This window comes from Hibiscus syriacus, unplaced genomic scaffold (genome assembly GCF_006381635.1).
Source record: "Hibiscus syriacus cultivar Baekdansim isolate YM2019G1 unplaced genomic scaffold, ASM638163v2 tig00110187_pilon, whole genome shotgun sequence".
Taxonomy (NCBI): Eukaryota; Viridiplantae; Streptophyta; class Magnoliopsida; order Malvales; family Malvaceae; genus Hibiscus; species Hibiscus syriacus.
In genome coordinates this window covers 1,042,045-1,061,409 of record NW_024062618.1, presented here as the reverse complement: position 1 = coordinate 1,061,409, position 19,365 = coordinate 1,042,045, and the positions used below count along the sequence as shown (strand labels likewise).

Sequence of the window (19,365 nt, the reverse complement as noted above, 5' to 3'; positions counted from 1 at the left end):
ATCGTGTTCGTGGTCGACCAATGAACAAAAACCCTCAAACCTTTCGTCGTGAATCGTCGTCATTTGTCCTTAATTTCAGTTGGAAGTATCGTCGGTTTTAACTAAATTTTCGTTGGTTTTCCGTCGATCCGACCATCCGTTTTCGACACCTCCCACACCATCGTGTTCCTCGCATCGTTGCAAGCCCATCGGTGTCCTCCATGTCTCCATCGTCGCCGGTGAGTGGAGGGTGAGAAAGTCAAAGCTTTCAATGTTTCGGAATCGAGCTCTCCACCGTTCAAAATTGTGAACCGAGCTAGGTAAGTGTCTCAAAATGCCATAAAATAATTTCTAGAAATTTTTTCGGGATTTATAAGGGCTCTGAGTACGCCGCACGAGCCTCCCCCTGCGCGTGGAGTTTGTTCTGCACCGATTAACAGAAAAAAAACTCGGGTGCTAGTTTTGAAAATATTTTTAAAATGGTTCCTAATATGTAATTAATTTTTGTTAGGGTGATATTTGTGTAAAACCATTGACTGTTGACCGTCGTTGACCATAACTTTGACCGGCATTGACCGACCATTAAACGACCGTTGACTTTTTCTGGGTATACATATCCTGATGTTTTTCGACGTCCTAAATCCAAATCTGAAGTTAGTTTCACCAAATTCGAACCCGGTAAGCTATTTTTTACTGATTTATTACCCGGTTCGATCTATTTTTTGCAATTAATCTCCTTTTCTGATGTAATTTTTGTTGATATGTATTTAAGGAATTATTGGATGTTGATTTTAAGATTGGGGCATTCGAATGGAATTTTTATGGTTGATCAGTATGACATGGAAATCGAGGTAATACATTACTATCTCTTTATGCTTTATAGAACATGTTGAAATGAAAAAATGCATGGATGTATATGATTGGACTATTATGCCTGTTTGTTTATGGATGGATTCGAATCGAATATGTTTTAAGCGATAAATTATGAGAATACTTCGATTAGGTAAAATTACGAAAATACCCTTATGTTGTAAAAAGACAAGAATTGACCATGGAAGTTGGATAAGAAGTTGTAAAAACATATTGATCTGATGAAACTAATGATGTGCATAAGAAATATTAGTTTTGCTTAGGAAATTTGAATAACCGATTTTTAACCCCAAGAGGGTTTATGCAAGATACTAGAAGTCTGTTAAGGAATCATTTCGAGATCAGAGAATGTTCGGGAAAGTAATTAACCATAGGATCTCTAAATTATGGTTATTTTTGTTAAGAGTTAATACCGAAATTATTTTGGTTAAGAAATTACGAAAATGCCCTTGAAAGGTAAAAATAGTCCAAGTTGACCCTGAATGAGAAAATATTTTGAGGATTCGTATTTAACTCGATAAATTATTGATTTAAATGTTAAGATTCTGTCTTTGTACAAAAAAATTCATGATAACCTGATTGTAACTTCTGAGAAGGCAATGGACCTGAAAATCTCCGAGTTAAGAATAATTTATCGATAGTGCTCTTTTGACAGAATTGTACAAAATGACTGAAATAAATGATAAGTTTAAATTCGATAATAAGATTGGATGGAAGGAAATGATTGTAATACACTGAATCTGTAAAATGACCAGAATACCCCTAGAATGGAAATGACCCAAGAATATCAACAAGCTCAGGAATGATTGGTTATCCTAGAGCTATGAAATAAATGGAATAAAATTAAACACCAAAATACCCTTATGGCCTAGACTAAGTAAATGTTTTGGATTAATTAAGGAATCCAAGTAAATATGGGTGTTGTACTACCGTTAAAAGTTATGGAACACAACTTAAGTGAGTTGATCAACCTTAATGATATGTCAGTACCTGATCTGCACAGATATTACTTGAATGAGTGTTCGTCTACTCAAGTTTGGATCGATGATAATTTTGGAAGTATTCAGCTCAGCTCAACTCTAGATCGCATTCAACACTGAGAATTAGATATTTGTTCGACAAATCAACCACGAAGACCGAACTAAACTGAACGAAAGTACAATATGTATATGAAATTCAGAGACATCCAAATTAATATGGAAAACTCCGAAATAACTGGAATGGACTTGACTGCTAAATAAACTAGGTAATCTCAATAACTGATGATTTAATAAGTGATTTGGATAAGTCTGGAAACTTCGATGAGTTTACATAGTGTACAATTACTATAGGTTATGAACCAAAAATCAAGTACGTCAGTATTTCATGATATCGTTGAAGTGTGGAAATGAAATAAAGACCATTGGAAGACCCATTCAGCGATGACTCCAAAGATTATATATGGACATTAATTGTTGTTATTAAAGAGTGAATATCTGAAGGACAAAGAATGAACTGGTCAACAGGTATTAGTTCTGAGAGTTGTTCAGCTTGAGTTATTTCGATAATCCGATAGATCGGTATAGACTGTAAATGTTCTGAACCTTCATTTCTTTATTATCAGCTCAAGTCTCATTCTGAATAATTGATGATTCCGTCAGTTATTGAACTCTTCCAATAATGATTCTAAATTCTGATATTCTATCAGTATACTAAAGATCCGTGTTTATCTGTCTGTCAAGATTATCCAGTATCTCTGAATAATATCTGTAAACACTAGTGTCTTCCCTAATCACATAAATTTTTTATCTGATTTCCAACTTGAATTATGTTCTGATACATGACCTGAATTTGTTCTGATTTCTGATATGGATTCTGTTAAGATATATGATCTAAATTCTGTTTTGATTTCTGATATATCCGTTTACTGACGGAGAAATGTTTTATATGGGGCGTTTATTGTAGAAGGAAGTATATATGCAGGCTTTTCGGTTGTGTGCTTAGGGTCTTACTGGTTGTGTGGGGTGTATGGTTCCGGGGAACCTACACATACAGATTGTGAAATGATGGGGGTATATATATATATATATGTTTTAAAAGATATATATCATTTTACTGGTTTTACGGGAACACACTAGATAACCTATTATGATCTCCTGAACTTATTCATCCGAAATACTTATCTGAACTGAAAGCTCATTGTCTGTTACCCCTGAATTATCAATGGGATCTCCGCTCAACATAAATCTGTAGATATCTGAACCAATAAGGAAATATATGTTTATCTGTATCTGCACGTTCTTTAGCATCATATGGTAGTTCTGTATTACTAAGTTTTCCGAAGCTCATTCTATTACTCACCATAGCAGGTTAAAAGAATTGTACCAGTACACCTATCGACATCAATAAAGAAGTTCTCCCGGCGTTGCTTGCAGAGTATGATACATGTGATTAGGGGGCATGTAATTGTATTTTGTTTTATATACGAGTCTGAAAATCTGATTTATTTCTATGTACTGATAAATCATTTTATAAGTTACATGTTTTAATAAAAGTTTTAAATTTTCCTCTATTTTTACAGTGGGTCGCTCCGGTGGCCCTAATGTGACACTCCAGATCGGATCGGGTTAACCGCATCGGTCTGAAGGGGTTACAAGTTTCCTCTAGCAAACATGCCACTGGGAGTTGTTTCTTCACATATTTCACGTGTAAAGCTCTGCCTTGGGACTGAAGATACCCATCATCTCTTTTGCGCTGTAGACTGTTACGATAATTCTTTGTTCGTGAAGAACATAATCTTTCAAATGAGCAAGATAGATAGTGTTTTGGATTAACGGATTACCTTTAACACCGGTTTTCCATATGGTGATAGTGTACTTGAGACCAGATACGAGGTTGTTGCTCACTCGGAATGTGAATTGCAGGTTGTACTTGCTACCTTCTTTTAAGGTAAACCATAAACCTTTGGGGCTTTCCTTCTCCGGGATCGAAAATAGTATATCCGGTCGACCGGGCGCAAGGCTCGGGATCTTAACATCAGATTCCAGATTTTCTGTACCATCAAAAGACAATAGAAGATAATGTCAGGATACACAAATTGATCTTGCATTATGTTCTTAGCTATGCTGGGCCTAGAACCAAGGCAGACTGAAACCGGAGGATCTCGTCAGTGGACAAACATGGTGAATTCCCGACGCTCACTAATGAACACCTAGACCCTCAGATGCTCGTTGGTTGCATCGGGATCGATGTCAGATCTCTCACACGACAACTTACCTATTAATCATATCTCGAACCATGTGTTGAGGTGACTCTCCCACACAAGAGACTTGTATTGTATGGTGAGGGCTCGACCATGAAATGTATAAATGAAAGAGAAGACAGAAGGTGTAAGAGAACTCAAACCTCCAATGGACATGAAAACCAGAGTCCCAAGAAGTTGTTCTTTTCAGCTCATCAAGCTCTCATCTTCTTGAAAATCTTCAAATTCCACCAGAAACCAGACAACATAAGACATTAAAAATGTTTCAAAGAAAAGAAACTGAATGAGAGAAACTAAAATAAACCTTATCCTTTTCGAGTTGTTCAAGGGTGCGCCGAGGGCCTAACACGAGCTTCCTCCCTTCACCATTATCATCATCATCAACAACAACTTCAGTTAGACAAAGAGAACTCTCGGCTTCATTTGTATAGATTTTAGGGTGATGTTCTTCGAGGTTACCTTCATTCGAAGCCATTTTCGTCTCGGAAACTTCCCTATCATCTCTCCCTTCCTCGTCAAACCCCATCTTCCAGGAACCTAAATCATCACCAAACACCAAAGACAAGGGTTTCAAATCGCGGTCGCGGTCGCGTTTTCGGTTATTTCGGATTTACCGTTGCAGACGCTATTGCGGCCGTCGCGGGTAACTCAGACGGCGGCGAAACTACTATATCGCGGCCGAAATCGCGGTCGCGGACCGTTTTTTAAAACCCTACCAAAGACATTAAGAAAAAAATGAAAAAATAGGATTGAAAGATGTTATTTTGGGGTCAAAAGAATCCCAGAAAAGTAAAAAAGAGAAACCATATATCAAGAAAAAAACACCAAGAATCGGGGGTATGATTGATGCCTTGTTCACCCTTTTATTGTCGTTGTAATGATTGAAGAGAAGGCAAAAAGAAAAGAGAAAAGATGTTGGTTCAACTTCTTGCCGAAAATGGTCATCTTTGGTCCAACCACTACCACCACCAACATATTCTCTTGAACATTTGATTATTAATACTATAGACTCGTCTCTCATAAATGTTTGCATTACCACTAATGTTAGTCTCTTCATTGTCAACTACTCAAGCACATAAATAATGTGTATTAATTCAACCATTTGATAGTTAGAACTAGTACATGAAATATTAAGATTCTCACTTGTCAAGGTTAATTCAACTTATTCTTAATTGAATGTTTCATCAAGATTCGAACAAAAAAATTTCAGAAGTCAACGTTTGAGTCAGACTATTGGACTAATTTTCTCATATTGAATCATTGATAATGGTAGGTCTTCACAATTATTTTAGATAAGTTACGTTTGTCAATGTTATCATCATTATGTTTACTTATTTTTGTTAGTGTTAACGGAGAATGGAGACAATGATAGCAGTGATTGCATGCAGGTCATTGCTTTGCCACCGTCCTACTCGCATCTCACTCCACTCCATTTGCCATTACCAACTCATTTCTGTGTTGATTTATACCTTACAAACCATCCCTAAGAATACTTTACTACTAGACAATGCTGTAATATCTCAAAAGAGCCAACACCAAAAGAGGAGCCGGCAGCTGCACCTGTAGCAGCCGATCCGGTTGCAACATCAGATGCTCCGCCAGCTGTGGAGAGTGCAGCTCCCGAAGCCGAAGTCGATGCCAAGGAAGTCGTAGAAGAAGAAATCAAGGTTGAAGAGGAAGCAAAGCAAGGAGTAGCAACGAAGGAGGACAAAGTAGAGACTACATGATCAGCAGATACTGCAGCGGCGGAGGAGGAGAAGCCGACTGAGGAAAAGAGGGATGAAAAAGCTTAAGTCCCTGTAGAGAATGAAAGTTGAGGAATAGAGAGACCACATACACAAAAGGTGGCATAGCTCAAAAGGAGCTTCATTTTCATAGCTTAGTTTGTATAGTCATTATTATCATTTATAATAACTAAGCAGGATTTGGGATGATGGTGGTTTTCTTGCTATTATTTTTCTTTATTTGGGGTTTGATACTGGTATTAAACATGTCGTACAAATTGGCATGCTAGGGGAAGAGACTACAGGTTTTACGTATTAAGTTGTATGGTTGTATGCATGTATATGTTTTGGTTCCAAGAAAGTTACGATGACGAGTTTGATATTTGGGGTGATGAGATGAGTACCTCTATATTTGCATAATAAAGGCATATTTTTGGTTTAATCACTGCCTCTTAATTTTTTTAAGAATTAATTGCACTAAATGTCCTCAAACTATGATCCATATTCTAAATTGATCCATAAACTTTTGAACATTCCAATTTCATCCTTAAACTATGACCCTCATTCTATATCAATCCTCAAACTTTTGAACAATTTTGGGAGATATTATAGATACATTCAAGAGTTTGGAGACCAATTTAAAACAATAGTAATAGCTCGGGGATGAATTTTAAGATGTTCAAAAGATCAAATGAGGACAGTTTGAAGATGAAATTGAAATGTTTAAAAAGACCAATTCAAAATGAAGATGAAAGTGATCAATCCTTCCAGTCTTGCCCCCCGCCTTATTCATGCAATGCCATAAACCTATACAATATAGTTGTTCCAAAGAAAGGAAGAAAGAGAAGCAATGACATCTCAAGAAGGAATGACAATTTAACTACTTGACCTTCTTACATAGTCTAATGGCAAAGCGGATGACAATTATCCTACGAACCTGTACAGAGCTGAGTACCAATGTTTATGTATGTCAAAAACCCTTTTTTACACCCCAAATGCAAATGTACTCATGTTTTTACTACCAGTTACCGAAGCTGCAGCCGACATGTTCCTGAGTAATGAAATAAAGTCGTTTTTGCATTTCAGCCTTGGAGGGATACGGCGGGAAACACAACCGGTAAAAGCAGGTATGAGAAGAAGGGAGACGCTCATGGGGCTCCGAGGACTTGTAAACATAGAGCTGAGAGGCTAAACCACGGAAACCTTCAACTGGAAGATGCTTCAAGGAGGTCCAGAAGAAAAGAAGTACCTTTCTTTGCTCTGCTGACATTTCCCTAACAATCTGCAATATTGTTGGAAAAAAAAGTGAATTATCAGGTGGAAATTCGAAAGGCGTATAGGATGAGTATAGCCCAAATAATCTGATACAACTAATTATGCATTCTCCAAGCAGACAAAAGCTAAATACTAAAACAATAATCAACCAATAATTCCATCATCGTCAGGAACATTTTTCCATGGCAGAAGAATCATGCACCATCTACTTCTTGAGGTTTGGCTCATAAACATAGAGAGCATTGCGGTTTTGCAATCACTATTCTAGATCAGTTCAGAGTTTTATATACAAGATGTAAGAAACTACTGGCAGTATGCATACCCAGATTATGATTTACGAGAAATCAAGCCATCAAAGAGGCAGTGCAGAAGTGATGAGTGGGGATGCAATTTTCTAACTAGTAGTGGTACCGTAGCTGACAATGCCTTTCATTTAAAATATATTCACCCTTGTTCCACAGAATCCCTGTTTTTAAAGCAAGACTACAAATATGTGATAAGGAGCATATAAATATATATATACATCAAGACCTTAGCATGATTTAAATACAATCATGTGTGCTCTAAAATATAATCATCATTGTTCCATGAATCCCTGTTCTTCAAACCAGACTACGAATGTGGCAAGGAGCATGCAAAACAAATAGAAAGAAATAGATTCTCTTCTCTTCTATTTTTTATTGAAAAAAAAAGGATATCAAGACCTTAGCATGATTTCAATAATATCTTGTGTCCCATACCTCCCAAAACCAGGTTATTTGAGGATCATTTTCTGTGTAGCCGTTGTACTCGGTATGTGCCTTCCAGTCTTCAACACAAATGGGACTTTCACTTCCATATAGCATCCAATCAAGGTCCTCGAGCTCTAAACTTTGGAAAAAGAGCTTCTGGAGCCTTGAGTTAGAAAGAATATGGCCAAAACCTTGGGAAAATTGGTCTACCTGTTCAGAAATAGATGTTACAAAGCGATCCCGAATAAGAAGATTAACATATTCCTGCCTATTCTTGCTATTTACAACAAGGTTTTTCCCACCATCACAAAGCTCAACAAGTCTCCTGGATCCCAACTCCTCAACTTCTCTGACAAATGTCAGTCCTAAAACATCTGAATCAATAAAATCAGCATCCATCTCTAGAATCTGCTTGCAGCTGCTATACAAGCATGGATCTGCCTCTCGTATATCTTCCACTGATATATGCATTCCAGCCAGTTGTCGGAAAAATACACGATCGAAGACGACACCTACTTGCACTTTATGCATCAATGCTAATGCAATCACACGGCCAGCAAATCTGAAATACTCAAGGTGCAAAGGATCCACCCTAGATGCTGCATAAAGAAGAAAACACATAAGCAACATATACCCCAGCAGGGGTACAAAAAGAAGGAAAACCACATAACTCATAACGTATAATACATTTTTTTCAGACAAGGTAATAAAATCAGGATCTAAATAAAGGGAAAGATAAAGAACCAAATGATAATATTTATTAGATGTAGCAGTGTAATAATCTTGACACCATTACAACCAATAATCTAGTAATCCAAATGATAATAATCATGCCTAAACTCATAACAACTCCTAGGATATTTATAATAAATAGTCTTGACTATTATTTGCTGAAAAACAAAGCTAAATTAGGGGATAATGAATAACATAAAAAAGCTGAAGTTATGGAAACATGGAAGACATGCAAGTGGTTAAGGTAAGACTTGAAACTCCTCCTTATCCTCATATAGATCATGTGAATTGTTTAGGCCAAGTAGTTGAGAAAGTTGGACTTGGTCTTCGACTATCTGCTCCTTATAGTGTGATTTGATATATACTTGAAAGGAAAAGGAAAGGAAAAAGAATATTGCCACTCAATAACAGCTTGCTAAATAACTGATTTGATGACCTAATGATTTTAGTTTAACAAAAATATGTCCAGACCAGATCAGGATTTCTCTGGTTTATTCTAAAATCAATTTAGTATCATTAAAAAATTTGAAATTTAAACCTTAACATTTGTAATCTTAGGTTATGAATATCAAAATATTTTCTTATGAAGTAGTTCAAGTAATGATAAACAAGAAATTAAACAATGCAAGCTCAAGGATGGAAAGCTATATTTTATCGTTGATAATAAAAGGGCATTGCATGAGAAGTGACTTAAGTGGAAATTTAGAGGCAATGAGCATATTGAAGTAGATGGCATCTCGATATGAGACACAAGTCTCATGGAACATGTATAACCGGGTATTTGATAATGATTTGAACATAGGTATGTTAAAGTAGATGTCTCTGAAATTCTTGAAGGAGATTATCAATAGGATGGGGCGAAGAAGTATTCAGTCCTTCCAACGAGAAGAACGAGGTCATTTAGTAGCGGCAAAAATCATGTAATTTTGACGTGAATGGAATTGAGTGGGAAAAGATTAGCGAAAGCTTGTTGAGGACTGCTAGAAGCTCATCAACTTCTTCGGTTTCAATGTCTTCAGCCTCCTCAGGAGGCGCTCTTCCATAATGGAATACGCAAGCGCAAGTATGAGAAGAGTGAGTTAAGCGCTCACTTGATCAGGGGAAACCCTAGTGTGCCTAGATGTGCTTTTTTATAAGGCAGTAGGCATATAAAAGCCTGCCAAAAGCCTGCCTGATTGAAGTTCTTGTTAATTTCTTTTACGTTTCACATTTTACATTAGATAGACATTTACAAGTAAGAAAGGGTAGTATCAAAGTCTACAGTAATCAATATTTCAGCATTCAACAACTAAGCATTAGCCAAAAGGAAATCATGCATATTGACAGACAAAATTGCATGTTTTGTAGATAAACTAGACCACACTTTACAGTTTATTATACACACACGCACATATATATATATAGACACATACATAAAATTCTAGATATGCATATTGTGTTTTACTGCTGCTGCTGGAGCTTTAATTATTATTTTTTAGTAATATTTATTACTTATAATTTATAAGAAGTTAAGGATGGCTAAGATTATAAGATATCTTAGGGTTTCAATCTAAGGCTAAGACTATTACTTATCTTTAAGCCTTAAGGTTTAAATCTAGGGCTAGGACAGTAACTTTATAGTTAACCCTAGTATAAATAAGTAGTAAAATATTTACAGCCACAGTTTTCATATTATTTTCCTTAATTAATCGAAAGAAACTAGAAGTTATTATAAACCTACGTTTCCAAAAGTTCCATCTTCTTTCTTACTTGTTTGCTCAGCCTCAGCCCTAATTCTATTTATTCACCGTTGTTTTCCCTTTAAACATATCAACTTCACTTAGGCAAGTGCTATTTTTACGCCTTGCAAGTAAGGCAATAGAAGGGTTTTAGATCCTAGAGTGCACCTTATACCCTTGACAATACTGTTTACACCAAACGGCTAAAAAACACAAATTTTATACAAATCTAACAACTGCATTTGTGGCATTAACTATTACTTGTAATTATTTCATCTTTCACAATAAGCTTTGAGAAAAAACCCATATCTCTTGCACAACAAGGACACAGAAATATATTATCTTGAGGCAGGATGGCAAGTAAAAGAAGTTTAGAATTTCAGAGGAATCTTACCAGGATTAGGAAAAAATCTTCTACAATCATTTGAGCAAGGCACAAAAAGGGCATTCTCTGGATTAAATATAGCCTGGCATACCAAGAAAAACCACTCCCTCAGTACGCCAGGGCCAGTAGCTTCTTCGTTTTTAAATTCCATGAATATGCCAGCATGCAGTGATTCAGGGTCAGCACGAGCAATGTACTCGAATGATTCTGACAATAACTGAGACCTGTCAATGAGCATCTCATGCAATTCCTCGTAATCTTCTTTTACTTCAGGAAACATCATCATGGCCAAATGCCTCCTGGATTCAAAATCAGTGGCATCCTTGTGCTCAAGTAGCCACAGGTTATCATCATTTCGCTTTGCAATCCTAATAATTAAGGCACACAACGAAGATTTACTATTCCTCAAAACCATCCAAAACTGCTCTTCAGCACCCAGATAAAGTTTTGAGATTCCATTCAGTTCCTTTAAAATGGCAAGATACTGAGACCACCACTCTGTATGAAGAAATTCACCTTCACTGCTTCCACTTGCAGCAAGGCTTTCCCCCACTCTGATAAGACATCTTTCCATTTTAGCCAACAAATCACTAAATACAGCATGAAGAAACTCCATTGCCTCCCCATAGGGAGGATTGCTGAGATCCTTCTTTTGCCACTCAACTGATATGGGAATCCGGTACCCCACTCGCTCAAGAATGGTTGACCGCAAAGGGTTCAAGAATGCTGTGAAATCCCTCACGTCACTCAACAACGGTCCCCCACTAGAATGCACACTAGATTCCAAGTCCCTAGATAGCTTATCAGCCAACTCACTAACAAAAGGGATGATGTCTTGCAAGGCAATCAACCCTTTAACCTCTGACAGCATTAAACCCCTGGAAGTACCAACACTTTCCAACAACACCCCAAGTGCACCCCGGCACGACTCATACAAATTATCCTCATTAACGAACTTCCTTAGTAACTTGCAGAACTCTAACACTATGGGTGCACAATAAGAATGCAAATGCTTTGATAATACACTCCTACATGAAGTTAAGAAATGTCTTATTGAAGCATCAGCACACTGCTTATTACTATTAATCGGAGACATATAAAGCATTACCAATGCAGCAGGAGCCGAAGAAGCCATAAATATCTGCAAGTGAGCGGTAGCCGAGTCGTTATTGTCCTTTGGAGTAATAGTAAAAAAGTTGATCAAGCAGTCTTTGATACGTTTCGTCGAGGAAGGGACTGCTTCTCCTCGGCAAAGGCGGCAAATCAGGGAGATCATATCATCCATTACCTGCCAGGTTTGCGGGTGATCAGTCGACCGCATACGACCGACCAGTTGTAGTCCGGCGTCATTTTGGATGGCGCAATCAGCTAGGGTTTGCTCCCACTGGAGCTGTTTCCCGCCATAAATTAACCGCTGCTCGATCACCGGAATTCCTGTCATAACCTGAATCCTCTGGTGAAGGGATTTCACAGTGTCCTCCGAATTAGACTGGACGACAATGGTTTTACCTTCTGAGATCATCCGGACGAAGAATTGAAGGCGGGAAGAGGAACACCCGGCAGACGAGGAAGAGGCAACATCGGAGGAGGAAGAAGGGCGGGAATCGACGAAGGAGGCGGAGGAGAAAGAAGAAGCCGGCGCTTTAGACGAGTGATGAACGGCTGTGATTAGGTGCGCGCCTTGATGGGTATGATCGTCTTTTCGCATCCTGACGGGGACTAAAGTACCCTCCCCATCGTCTTCCTGGTCGTCATCGAAAGCAAAGGCGTAATCGTCGAACTTACGTTTAGAAGAAAGACGGTGGTAATCGTAGCCGTTGGGGAGTTCATCAACGGCGGTGGATTGGAATAGAGACATTGGACGGTGGAAGCCCCCAGCCTGCTACGGTGGGGGAGAACATATAAAGTAGAAATATATAATATAAACAATTAAAAAAAACTGTTCTAGCCAAAAGAGAGAGAAAATTGAAAAATTGAAAAACCCTTAATGGCTTTGTGAAGAGAGTGAAAGGAGGAAATTAAAAAGGAAAGAAATTGAATGTCGATGATCGTCTCCCTCCTCGCCTATAACACTTTGCTTACAAACAGCCGTCATCGCCTAAGCTGCAGAGCTGTAACTTTACGCTATCCTTATTATTTTTAATTTAAATTAACTTTTAAGTAAATTACAAATTTAACAATTAAATTATTTTATCACTCTTATTTTATTCACTGTATTTTAAAAAAATTCCATTTATCACTTGATTTTATATTTTGATTTTTTTTGGTCATTCTATTGTTTTCTCCATGACTGTATGATGATATGATATTTTTATTATTTTTTATTATTAATTAATATTTTATATATATATTTTATTATTCCACCTATATGTCGCTTTTTTATTATTTTTAATTAATATTATTTATATATTTTTAGCAGTGGAGCTGCTACAGTTGTAGCGACGTTGCTAATGTTAGAGGAGTTGGTTTCACGCTAAAAAATTCATTTCCCTCACATTTTTTAATGATTCTCTTTTTTCCTGACATGGAATTTTAATAATTTAAAAATCATTTAATTAATGCGGTTATAAATTAACAGTGGAGCGATAAAAAACTAATATACAAAATTAAGTGATTAAATTATAAAATTTTATAAGTATGGTGAGTAAAATATGAGTAATAAGATAATTAAGTTGCTAAATTTGTAATTTACCCTTTATTTTTCTGTTTTATTTTTATATAATTACCAAAATAGTATTGCTGGAAGTTATCCGATGCTGGCGGTCGCCCCACTATTCATGGTATGGTGGTGAACCTGATGGTAAGTAGTGTGGGTGTATGGTCCAATGTGAATTAACAAAATTAATTTCGATATTTTTCCCTAAATATATATTAATTTTTAATTAATTAAAGATTATTCTTAATCAGTGTATAATGATTTACACATACAATTTCATATATGAAATATTTATTAATTATTAATATATTTTAGAAGTTGAAAATTTTATTATTCATGGAGTTTTTAAAATAAAATTATTAAAAATAACATATACACGGTTAATTATGAGAAAAATGATGTAATAAAAAATCATGGTTAACTGTTAAAATAAATATTTTTTTATTAATATGGGTAAGTACAAGAAAATATCTATTGAAAGATAATTTTACCGTTTGATATTAAACGTTCATATCATTGATATTCATAGTTTTCAAACGTATAACCTCAATGAATAATAACAATTATTTTACTATTGAAATTGTTTGGTTAAAAAATAATAATTTATAAAATTAATAAGTAGATAATTTATATAAAATTAATAATATTATTATTCTATTGTTAAAATAAATATGTTTTATAAAGTTAATATATTATTATTCTATTATTAACTTGTAGATAATTTATAATATGAAGAGTTTTATTAAAGTATTGGATAAAGTACATTGTAATTCTAGGATATTATTTTGTTAATTTTCTCAATTAAAAACTATAAATTGATTACATGATTATAAAATGTTACTTTATCGAGTCTCTTAACTATTAAAAGTTATAAAATAATCATTTAACTATTCATATATTTCAAGCTCATCCTTTTCTATTAAAAAATTAACGACCTTATGAGTTGGACATTAACATGTTGACTGGGATTAATGATGGGCATGGGTCGGGTCGGGTCGAATTTTCTGTCAACTTGACCCGACCCAAAATAATACGTTTATTAAAAATATTATTTTTATTCAATAAAAATAGGGATTTAGTTGAAAAAATACATAGAGGGGCATTATTATAATTATCCATAAATATAAAGGTAAAATCATATGTTTTTCTCATGTCGGGTCGGGTCGGTATTTTTCACCATAAACTTGAATCCAACCCGATACGAACACAACTTCTAAAAAACCAACCTGACCCAACTCGAGCCCAATTTTTTTTTTAAAAAATATGACATGATCGAGTCTGAACCCATCGGATAAGGGTCTCATGCACATTCCTAACTGAGATATGATAAAACACGATCTCAAAACTGTTTGAGGTGTATTTTGTAGATCGAATCTTTATTTACATTATGTCGTCGAGCAAATGTTTGAAAGTAACAACGATGTCAATAGACATCATTAAAATATATGTTTACCATATCTAAGTCAAAAGATTAACATCGATTTTTTAACAAATAATGACGAGTTTAAAATATATGAATAGTCATGTGACCATTTCGTAACTTTTAATAGTATGAGACTCAACAAAGTAACGTCCTATAATTGAGAAATCATTTTGTAACCTTTAATAGTCGACGGATTCAACAAAGCAACATCCTATAATCACGGATCATTTGTGTACTTTATCCTAACATTTTTTATTCTTTAGGAGTCTTTCTAAAAACAATTGTATTGAAAACAAAGAAGCTGGTCATATAAAGTATAGGAAAATTTATTTCTTCAACTAGAGTATTTGTTACGGCAAATGATAATAAATGTTTGAACCACACGATAACTTTTTAAAGATGTTTGGATCACTCGACAATTTTAAAAAATAAGATGTCTTCTAAGGCTTTATGAATAATTGACGACGTTCTAAAAATCATAAAACAATTTAAATATTTTTTAAAATTTATTGTGTATTTCATACGAATTCCATAAATCATCGTTGAGCTCATACACCTACTTTTTTGTTTTTGGTTATCCTTTAAGTTCCAAAACTTCGTTTTGAATAATCTGGATCGACCCACTTCACACATATGACTTTGATGGATACATAGATACAACTTCTACCTGATATTGTAACAAACATCTTAATAAAAAATAATAATTTTTATATACCTTATATAGCCATTTTCTTTCTTACACATTATTGAATCAATTCTACATTGGGCTATTGGAATTCATTTCCCACCTACGTCCTCTTCATACCTTTTTTTGGACTCACTCGGGCAGCAAGTTTATGACTTTAATAGTCTTTCATATATACGAGCATGTACATTTGGTTTAGTTTTATTATACATCCTTAAATTATAATCTAAATTTTAAATTAATCTTAAAAGTTTATAGCATTAAAATTAAATATTTAAAATATTATTATCATATCAATCAAATCTCTTATTAATTTTGAATGAAATGTAATCTTAAATCTAATATGAAGCATGTCACATGTACCTATTAGACGAACCTGTCATAAATATGTATCAATAATTTGATTATTGTATTTCCAAAATACTCCGAAGTTTAAAATATAAAATGTGAGAAATATAAGTCACCAAATAGATAGTTTGCCCTTTTATGTATAAAAGTAATTACTTGCCGGCTTTGTTGCAGTTTCCTAGTTACCCTAAACCGCGTGAATTGAATTCAGGAATTACTTTTTAGGCATAATACCATAATTAACCTCAAATTTTATTAAAATAATTATTTTAACCCTTCATTTTCTTATAATATTTTCACCAACATTTTATTTTAGGATAAAAAGATTCCTAACATTCGATCGAATAGTTATTTTAACTCTTATTATTTTTTCTAAAATATTTTAACTCTCAACATTTATTTTACGGTAAAAATATTATTATTTTAAAATGTTAATTGTTTGTTAACTAATAATTAGAAAGAAAAAAACTATGAGAAAGACATGTTTTACTCCGAAATAAATTTGGTCTTTAAAATGCTATAAACTATAAAATTTGAAGGAAATATGATTTAATTTACAAATTTTACAATTGAATGTTCTTAAAAACTAATTAAACCAGCAAAATTAAAGGTGAAGACATAATTTTATTTTAAAACTAAATGGGTCTTTAAAATAACTAAATGGGTCTTTAAAAATAATTAACCATCACAGTTTGGGAGGGACAATTGCCCCTCCCACCTACAATGTAAGTTCATCCCTTTTAACAGTTTCAACAAATAAAACGTAAAGGGCCAAAACGTTGGAAACCTGCTTTTTAGTTCCTATTATTATTCTTGGATGATGGGACGACTTGGTCACGGCCTACTTTGTCCCATCCCATTCCTCAATTACTCATATTAACACAGTAAATTTTTATAACAGACGAGCATCTTTATATATTAATCAAAGGTTTATTGTTTCTCAAACAATTCTTCTGTTTTAAACAACAGCACTTCACCGAAAAGAACCAGCAACACAACTATGTTGCAGAAACCTGGGAGACAGAGAGACGCTAAGAGAATTGGAATTCAAATCTTGTCTCTTCCAAAAGCGTTTCACCACTTCAACGTCTACGAAGCAGTTGAATCTACAAGGAGGCATACTGAGGCGTGCCAAGTGCACATTCATCAGTGTTTTTGAATCACCTTCGGAGACAGTAAGAGAATGACGGACTTTTAGTTAACTTCAGTACATTCCACTCCGAAAGACCTGTGCAACATCCTGATTGATATTTAGAGCTAGTTAGAGTTGACGAGGTTCAAGGAGAATGCTTAAACCATTATCATATTAATTCAACTACGAAAACCGCCAGAAACTGAAGTTTTCTATGCAACTATGAGATGCATCACGCAGAAGAAAGAACCCTTGAACTCATATTGTTGATAGTTACAACAGAAGAGCACTTCATTTTTCACAATGAGTTTAAAGAAAAGGCGTTTGCTTGCAAGCACATCAACAGCCAGACTGAAACTAGGGATAAAATATTGCATCACAAAAACTATTAAATCAGCTTGTCTTCAAAGATTTTGTTGAAAAAGATGCATAAAGGTAAATCAGCTTGATAGAGAAGAAAATTATAAATTATAAATCAACTGGTTTGCATGGAGACCTCTATGTTTCAATAAAGTTGATGCATAACTTACTCAATTGCTCTCTTATGACAACTTCAGCCGGGAAGCTGAGACAAAAAATCCTACAGAAACTCGTGCTCTTCAGTTATCTTTACTAAACAATCTTGATTCCGACAACAAACATAAAGCAAACATGTAACAGTCCAGAACTAAGTTCAATTCAACCAACAGTGCCGAAATCATTGTACCTTTTCTACTACTACTTACCTTTTACCTACTTTTTTCACTTCACTATAACACTAACTTGAACCCTTCCGATAGGAAACCATCCCTGAAACCCCAGAAAAGATCCATTAGACTAAGTTGCACCAAAGTAATCATAATGCCATTAACATACAACAGCTTGCATAATGAGGCACAATTTGTCCATACTTTAGCATGCAATGCCAATGATAAAGTCTCACCGCCTAGTAATCGTAATGTATTTATATAGAACTAGTTGCATAATGAGGCACTATTTGTCTATACTTTAGCATGTTAGTGCCAATGGCATATTTTTTTTAGATTCAAACCAACAACGTTCATAGTTTTCACAAAACAGCATCATGTAAAACAAGAAACTTAGATACGTTAGAGTTACTTACATCTTCTTGATATCTCCATCGTCCTTTCCGTTCTGCTGCCTTTTGTCGACATTAAGCAAAACAAGGCTTTGCAAGCAAACCTCAGTTTCATAAGAAAGGGGCATACCAGGGACCCAGACATCATCAGCTTTCCGCTTCACCAAATCATACCAAAAAAGATTTATGTTATCATGTTCCAACAAAACTTGATTACCACTCCTAGAGTAAGCCAGAGGCTTCAAAAACCTCAAAGGACCAATCACGTCTTCTCTATCAAGAGAAAATAGAATAGTCCAAGACTCCTTAACCCTATATTCCTTCATCACCCAAACATCAACTCGAGCATCACCATGATTAGCTACCACACATAAACATCCCCCCAAAACCTCAACATTCAATTGAAATATATCATCTACGTACTCAGGTTGAGGCACTACATTATAACTTTCAGCAGCTAAATCCAAAGCAACGATCATATTTGTCACGAAAAGATCAACCTTTTGAGTCAGAACCCAGTGTAAAGCACCCCCAGCAAAGACCCCATTAGCACTTGGAAACGAAGAAACACAAGGGATATCTTGAATTTTTCTCCACCTGTTTCTCTTCAAGCTGAAAACTTTAACCTCTGTTTCTAAAGGCTTATCACCGTCAGCCCTCTCAAGCTGAATGATTTTAACCACTTTGTAATCATCTTTAATCGGGTCGTGCCCGAATCCGCAAACGTAGCCCTTGCAAGATCCGAGGTAAGGTAAGACTAGGTACTTTCTAGTGGAAGGGTTCCAAATAGCCATGTCTTCGACTATGTTACGGATGCAAAGCAAACCGTTGCAAGAACCCAAGATCTCGACGCCGTGGTTGTAACTCATCAAAGGGTGTTCGAGCTTGGCGAAAGGGCTGAGGGAAGAGAGATCGGCGGCGTGGAGATCGGTGTTTTTGAGGATCAGAGTGTGGTTTATGCGGGTCCTGAGGGAGCGGCTGAGGTGGAGGTTGATGAAATCAGGATCGTCGATCAAAGATCGCCATAGCTTCGAGACGGATCGTAAGCGTAGAAGATGCTTAACAGGTAATCGGCTGAGGATGTCGGCGATTAAGTCGTGTGAGACCATCGTTTCCTTTATTTCGGCACCGATTCCAAAGAGTCAAGAGACTGGTAGAAATGAAAGGAAAGGGATAATGATTCTTTTTTCTGCCCCAATTTACATGGTGATAATTAAGGTGGCATTTTAGCTTTTTATGGTCTAATTGTAGATAGTCCCGTCATTTTTTTTAATTTTAACAAATTTAGTCTTCTAATATTATTTTATCAAAAATTATCTTGTAATTTTCGAAATACTCTAACACATAAATACAGTTGAACATCGTAAATCTTTATGTTTGTGTAATTT

General features: G+C 35.3%; 3 protein-coding genes across 3 annotated transcripts; all 3 read right to left on the bottom strand.

Annotated features, from left to right (window-relative positions):
• Nucleotides 1-3,530: 3,530 nt before the first annotated feature.
• LOC120217340 (rho GDP-dissociation inhibitor 1-like) lies at nt 3,531-4,246 on the bottom strand. The gene is made up of 2 exons (XM_039214484.1): nt 4,234-4,246; nt 3,531-3,880 (listed from the first exon to the last, which is right to left on the bottom strand). Exons 1-2 carry the CDS (start codon nt 4,244-4,246, stop codon nt 3,531-3,533), a joined length of 363 nt encoding a protein of 120 aa, XP_039070415.1.
• Nucleotides 4,247-6,666: 2,420 nt separating this feature from the next.
• On the bottom strand, nt 6,667-17,148 carry LOC120217590 (E3 ubiquitin-protein ligase UPL5-like). Its single transcript, XM_039214676.1, has 4 exons — nt 17,136-17,148; nt 10,665-12,594; nt 7,830-8,419; nt 6,667-7,096 (listed from the first exon to the last, which is right to left on the bottom strand). Exons 2-4 carry the CDS (start codon nt 12,511-12,513, stop codon nt 6,833-6,835), a joined length of 2,703 nt encoding a protein of 900 aa, XP_039070607.1. The 5' UTR covers nt 12,514-12,594; nt 17,136-17,148; the 3' UTR covers nt 6,667-6,832.
• Nucleotides 16,723-19,189, bottom strand: LOC120217591 (F-box protein CPR1-like). Its single transcript, XM_039214677.1, has 3 exons — nt 18,002-19,189; nt 17,625-17,688; nt 16,723-17,007 (listed from the first exon to the last, which is right to left on the bottom strand). Exons 1-2 carry the CDS (start codon nt 19,084-19,086, stop codon nt 17,649-17,651), a joined length of 1,125 nt encoding a protein of 374 aa, XP_039070608.1. The 5' UTR covers nt 19,087-19,189; the 3' UTR covers nt 16,723-17,007; nt 17,625-17,648.
• Nucleotides 19,190-19,365: the final 176 nt, after the last annotated feature.